The sequence below is a fragment of the Gopherus flavomarginatus genome, chromosome 2 (genome assembly GCF_025201925.1).
Source record: "Gopherus flavomarginatus isolate rGopFla2 chromosome 2, rGopFla2.mat.asm, whole genome shotgun sequence".
Lineage (NCBI taxonomy): Eukaryota > Metazoa > Chordata > Testudines > Testudinidae > Gopherus > Gopherus flavomarginatus.
In genome coordinates, this window is record NC_066618.1 from 297,655,467 (window position 1) to 297,662,397 (window position 6,931).

At 46.6% G+C, this 6,931-nt stretch overlaps 1 protein-coding gene across 1 annotated transcript; it reads right to left on the minus strand.

The window, feature by feature from the left end:
• LOC127045385 (lymphocyte antigen 6E-like) lies at positions 1-5,982 on the minus strand. The gene is made up of 3 exons (XM_050941466.1): positions 5,915-5,982; positions 2,505-2,624; positions 1-1,059 (listed from the first exon to the last, which is right to left on the minus strand). The coding sequence occupies exons 1-3, from the start codon at positions 5,964-5,966 to the stop codon at positions 851-853; spliced, it is 381 nt and encodes a 126-aa protein (XP_050797423.1). The 5' UTR covers positions 5,967-5,982; the 3' UTR covers positions 1-850.
• Positions 5,983-6,931: the final 949 nt, after the last annotated feature.

Genomic DNA, 6,931 nt, shown 5'->3' on the forward strand with positions numbered 1-6,931 from the left:
TAATAAAAAACAACACTTTATTGTGTCTGGCATTTGTCCTACAAAACGAATCGAAATGGGCTTTCACAGGGTGAAGCAATGCAAGACCACAAATGCTTAAATGGGAAAAATTACAGGAACAAGAAATGGGAACAGAGTGTAGATGAATACAGTTGAGTATGCGTTCATTCTCTCATCCATTCATCAGGGCTAACATTAGAGGGATAATAAGGGGACAGACCTGGGCGTAAAGGTCTGTTCAGAGACTCAGAGAGCCTGCTCTGGTGAGCGAGCTGCGGAGGAGAAGGCTCTCATGCTCTCAGTGGTGCGAGTGCGAGGAGAGACAGAGAAGAGACAGTGCTAGGGGGAATGACACAGGGTCTGTGGCAGAGGGTGGAACGAGTATTAATACTTCGTGCTATATGTGGACTTTCCCCTGAGCCGGCACATCTATCCAGGCAGCACCATTCTGCTGAGCATCCCAGGTCACCGACACCAAGCAGGTGGGAGGCAACTCTGGCTCTGCTAAAACAAAGGTGGAGGAGGAGGTATTAACTATAGATAGATAGATAAAAACTTAGGTGCGTATCTAGCCTCCATCAGCGTAATATCTTTAATGCTTTTATGCTCATAACCCCCCGGAGAGGGAAGGCAGTGCTCTTATCCCCAGGGTACAGCTCCCGTCCCTCAGAGAAAGAACAACAGCGTAGAAAATTAGCGAGAAACTCCTTGTTGAGGGGATCTGAGGTGGCACGGAAGAGACAGGGCAGTGTTAACCTGGATGGCAACTTTGCACAGAAGGCTTTTCATATCATTCTGGGAAAGCCCAAGTTGGTTCTTTGGGATGGCAAGTCCTCTTTTCCTGGCCTCATCACAGTCCCGTTCTGAGGCCATAGATGAGACTGGCCAAGATCCCCGTGGCCATCACCAGGTAGCTGGTTTTCACGCTGCTGGCCCCACTGAGGTTGCAGAAGGAATGCTCACAGCAGGAGGTAGAAATGGCGGCTACACCAAGGTTCAGGTTTGTTTGGGGACACACCGGAGAGCATTTCTTGGTGATGCGCTGCCCCTTTTTATCGCCTGAACGGGGAAAGAAAAACAGAGAAGAGATTTGTTATCAAAGAGCCCCCCAGAGTTCCAGCAGCCCTCTCTGTAGAGGAAAGAATGGTCTTAAAGTAGCTAAGCAGAGAAGGCCAATGGAGAGGGCATGAATGGTAGTTTTGCCTCAGACTTTTAACCCAGACAGTGTTTCTCTGCTATTCTGTGCCCTGGGGACACTCAGCACAGCAATCACCCATCTCTTGCTAGCAGCCACAGACCTGCCTGGGAACATCCTCTCCACACCCCTGACTATGGCTGCAGAACAGCCAAAAGAAAGACCATCCCCAGGGCAAAGACTCCTTCTCGGGATTCAAACTGAGCCTACTGCATGCGGGGGGTACAGGGGTTTGAGGCTTGTTGTGTGGACACCCGGGCAGTGCAGAGCTGGTCAGTAGAACTGACTGGTCATGTGCCTCACTACCGTAGGTTTGAAGTGTGGCTGAGACAAGGCACAGCACCTGTAAACAGAGAGCAAGGATTCCTTGGCAAAGTCCCAGTAGGATTAGAGGAACACTATCCCTCAAGGCTTTTGTGCATGCACCCTACAGACACTTCTTTTTCCTTGAGCACCAAGATAAGGGGATGGGATTTGTGCCTGTAAATCCTGTTCTCCAAATGGTTCCCTCCCCTGAGTGCACATATGTGACAAAGTGGAATGGTCTTAATGTTTTCTCTGAATACTGTGTGGGTGCCTCAGTTTCCCCTCTGCAGTTCTTAATCATCTAGGTGGTGGGATAAGGGATGTGATTGTTGCAGAGCCCTAGAGGGCAGGTGTGATAGTGTCTGCACAGATAATGGCAGACATCCTGTCTCCTGGCAACTGATGGCCTGGGCCCCTCCCCTGCAAAGGTGCTAACTGAAGGTGTTGGAGAACAAAGAGATCAGGTGGTCTCCTGGCCTGGGAAAGAGACAAAGGCCAGAGGAGGGGCTGGAGAGCTCCAGTTTGGAGCTGTCTGGGGAAATGGAGGGAGCCCCAGGGCTGAGGTCTAAGCTCCCTTCCCCCCAAGATGGACCTGACTGAGGGGGTCCTGTTCTCTGTACCTACAAGCTCTGTTTTGGACTGTGTTCCTGTCATCTAGTAAACCTTCTGTGTCACTGGCTGGCTGAGAGTCACAGTGAATTGCAGAACATGGGGGGTGCAGGGCCCTGACTCCCCCACACTCCGTGACAACATAAGCAAGGAATTAGCCTCTTGGGTTGTTTGCAGTTTCCTAAGGCCCAGCTCTTTGCTCTCCATGTGCTATGCTCAGCACTCCTGAATGATTATTCGTCCTTTCAGCAGGAGGAGGAAAGAACTCAACTTACGGGCATGGAGGTGAGACAGAGTGACCTCCTGCAGCCTAAATAAACTGATACCTGTCACTCAGACACCATGGCGAGCAGGGACTTAGGAAAACCTCCCTGAGATAATGGCGGGTACTCACCAATCCCTCCAGACGCATAGATTGTGAGGCAGTATTTGTCAGTGTCGGCACACTTAGTCGCTTTAACACAATTCCAGTTGGAGGGCTCGTCATTACATGTGTAGCACCAGAAGCAGGCCACTGAAAAAGGAGCACATAACCCAGCTTAGCCACTTGTGGAAACGCCCTCTTCAGAGGAGAGGGTCCAAAATGTTTCCATTTTTGGAAAAAGGAAAGAGAAAAGTGGGGGGGACCCAAAACAGCCAACATTTTCTACTTGAGATTAAATGCCACAGAAACTTTAGTTTTAATTTGTCTGGTCAGAGAATTCTAGGACCAATTTCAACCAGAAGGAAAATTTGCAAATATATGCAGCATATGGTGACCAGATGTCCTGATTTTATAGGGACAGTCCCGATTTTGGGGTATTTTTCTTATATAGGCTCCTATTTCCCCCAATCCCCTGTCGCAATTTTTCACACTTACTGTCTGGTCACCCTAATGCAGCAATTACTTACCATGTTTCAACCAGCGCTGCCTTCTCCACCTATTTCCTTGCCTCACACAAACCATTGATCTAACTCTGCATCTCAGCGTCATGCTGAGCAGGACTTTCAGCTGACCCTCTTTTCAGATCTATCTCTACCCCCACTCCACAACCATCTCTCTTTGTCTGCCAGGAATGACTGACCTCCCAAGTCTGCAGAAAGCAGAGCTCAGTGAGGGCCTTATTTCCCAGCTCCTTGCTGATTAGTAATTGTCTTTCCTTGGGGAAAACTAATTAGCTTTGTTCTCCTGTGAGAGCATGATGTTTAGCATTTCATAACGCAGTGCATCTGCAAAGCATTACACAGACATGAATGGCTCTTAATAAAGCCCAGAAAATTAGATGTGTGATTACAGAGTCAAACTGAAGGAAGTTCCTTGGAGAAGGGTCACTAGAGGATAAAAGGAATATTCCTGGGGCTGTCTGGAACAAGGCAGTCTTGCAACAATCCCATTAAAAGGATTAAGGGAGACTTAATGTGAGACCAAAGGGCATTTGCAGTGTGTGTGATCAGGCAAGGGTAACAACCAGGGCTTAAATTCTCATAGAGAAGCAGTTCTCAAACTGTAGCAACCCAAGGACTCCCATGTTGATTTAAAAATTTTGGGGGACCTCTAAGCTCCCTGCTCAGCCCCAGACCCTGCCCTCACCCCGCCCCATCTCTTCCCATCCCCACCCTTCCCGTGTCCCTCCTTTTCCCCGCCTCTTTCCACCCCCTCTCCCAAGCATGCCCTCACCTTGCTCCTTCCCCTCCCTCCCAGCGCCTCCTGCACGCCACTGAACAGATGTTGCCCGGTGTGCAGGAAGCAGTGGGAGGTTGAGGGAGGGAGAGTGATGAGCTGATCAGCAGGGCCCATGTGGCCTCTGGAGTAACCTCGCACGCCCCCAGGGGTCCACGGACCCCAGTTTGAGAAACACTGTCATAGAGTATTTTCCAGAACCCACCACTCCCTCACCTCATTCTCCACGAGGCACACCGGGGCTCGGGACTTCTGCCCTGTAGGGTGCACTGGAACTTGGGGCTCCGGGCTTCAGCCACAGGGCCCCGTTGACCCCCTGAAACTGTCTCGCGGACCACCAGAGGGCTGCGGACCTCTCGCTGAGAATCGCAGCAGCGTCAGGCTGGAGTCAATGTTTGAAAATATTTACTGGAGTTGTGCTCCAGACAGCTCTGGCTGAATTGAAGCCCTGGTAACAACATTTTCAACTCACAGCCTGGCTGAGAATCTACTGAAATAGACACTGGGGCTTGGTTAAGAGCCACCTGTTTGCTTGCAAGTGAATTCATGTTCGAGAGACACCATCTGGCTGCCTTCCACTATCCCAGGAAACTGGAACTGCTCCTGATTTCTGGGCCAGAACCTCAGCTGACTGAGAGCAACTTGAGGGACAGGTTGTCTTAGCCTGTTCTGCGTTCTCATCTCATCAGGTGAAGGGCTGGGGGCAAGAATTGTAAGACATTTTCTAAATGTTTGCTACCATGTGCAAGTAGAGGCATTTGTAGTGACACATCTCTGTGACCCATAGAGAATCATCTACTGTATCTGAGACAATACACATGATGTTCTTGTAGTTAGTTTAAGAGGCATCATTAACCTGAACCTTTGCGGCTTGTGTACGTGAGAAAGCTGCACCAGTTTAACTTAAATTGGTTTTAAACTGAATTATTTAAGCCAGTTGCAAACCCCTGTGTGGATGCTTTTATTGTTGGTTTAAGAGGAGCTTATTTTAGGTTAGTTTAAACCTGTTCTTAATTGACCTAAGCGGCATTGAAGTGTAAGCCCTTCTTATACCAAAATGAAAGCAGCCACAAAGGGGTTTGCAGCTGTTTAAATAAATTGGTTGAAATTCATATCTTCAAATAAACCATTGCAGCTTTCTCTGAACACAAGCCCAGAGTCCATTTTTAAAAGGAGTTAAAAATTCATTTCTGGTCCTATCCCTGTACCTGAATCCAGTCTATCAAAATCTGTGGGTTTATAATGACATTTTGCTACCTTTTAACATCTTCTCTCCCCATAGACGTGAAAGACTCACAACAGAACAGGGAAAACTGGCTGACCCCAGTAGTGAAAGAGTGAATTTGGCTCTACATAAAGTGCTGTCAAAGGTACAAAGTAAAAAAACTGCTAAAAATAGGGACAAAGGTTGTTTTTTCTCTCTAATTGCAGCTACAGTAACCCCACGGGTCACCGATAACAGCTGTAGAAACAGGTCAGACCATTTCGTCGATGACACTCCTTTAAATTGCAACATTCTTGGCTGAGCAGCCTAGAGCATCTTCTTCACATGTCGCAGAGGCCCCTTTTCCCCCTGAGGTCTCCTATCCAGGCATTGAGCAGATTCAGCCCTGTCTTGGTTCCCATTCTGCAAATATACTATGTTGAGTCACTTTAGCATGTAAATAGTCCTGATGATTGCAATGGGTTGATTCACACGCATACAGCATCTCACATGTGCACTTGTTTGCAGGGTCAGGGCTTTAGCTTTTAAAAGCAGATGAGATCAGAACAGCTGGTGCAGAATAACGGTCCCCTTGAAAGCATCCAACCTTTAGTCAGGCAGCTAGAACTTACAGCTGATTGTGTAAATTGCTCATTTTCAGATGCTGGAATAAATCTGCTTAATCATTGCATGCATTTATTTTTTAGTTTATTAAATTTTATAAGTTACTGTGTAATGGCTCAGTCCTGCAAGGGAGGCATGGAGGGAGCACCTTGGGATATAGGAGGGATCCCACCCAATAGATAAGGCAGTGTCAGTGCATTAACTGTAGAATCTTTACCACCGCTACTGTAAAATCTCAGTGTCCCTGCTATTATCTAAACTGGGTTCTCTCTCATCTGCATATTCTTTCTCTAGCATAGAAGAATTATTAGCTCACCTTGCTCCACAAACAGGACTGCAGCCAGCAGGGTGCAAAGAAAAGCCTTCATCTTCACTACAGTCTTCGCACAAAAGGGAAGCTGCACCACCAGCACCAGGGCAGTTTTTATAGTTCTGCGGTGTTTGTTTTAGGTTACTATGACGATGGTAATTTTAGGGTTTGGGTTGTCACATGGAGCACAACACAAGGCTCATGGGTATGGGTGTGTGGGAGGGAGTTTGGTCATGTTAAGAATCCAGCTGGAATTTCCACTTCCTGATTTTCCTGTTTTGCCTGAGAACTGCCAGACTGGCTCTGCCCAATGGTGTATCCAACATCCTCCTGTGTGTCCAACAGTGGTCGTATTAACTGCTTCAGAGGAAGGTGCAAATCAGCCTGTAGCAGACAAACATAACCTCCCCCGATGGGAAGTTTCTGCCTGATCCCTTCAGTTAGTGGTTGGTTTTTGTCCTACAACATGAAGGGTTTGAATCTCAGACTAGGGAATGCCCATGAGAATTTGTTTTTAATTATGCAGGGTTTTTAGGGTTTCATTATTTTGTTACATTTTCTTCAATACATTGTTGTGTCAGCATCCTCACAGCCATCGAGGGAAATGCAAGGAGTGAAGAAATTAAAGTTGAAAAGACAGATTTTTTTTTTTAAAGAAATGTGAACAATTTGAAAGCATGCATTTTCCCATTGGGAATCTAGCAGTCTGATTTTTGCATTTTCTGACTTTTCAGCTGACTTTTGTTTTTAATGAAAAATCTTGCTTTCACAGTCAGATGTTTTCAAACACTACGTGTTTCTAGTTCAACTTTTGAAGACTAAATTGTTTTGATTAAAAAACCCTAATCCTGCTGTATGACTAAACTGACCAATCAAAACTGAGCGCCAACAATTTGAAATCAAAAGAAAACACTTCTGGAGAACAGTGACCGGATACATTTTTGTTTGTAAATGTCAAAAAAAATGAAACATGTTTGCAAACAAAGTACCAAATTTAGACAAAACACATTTTTATTGGCAAAA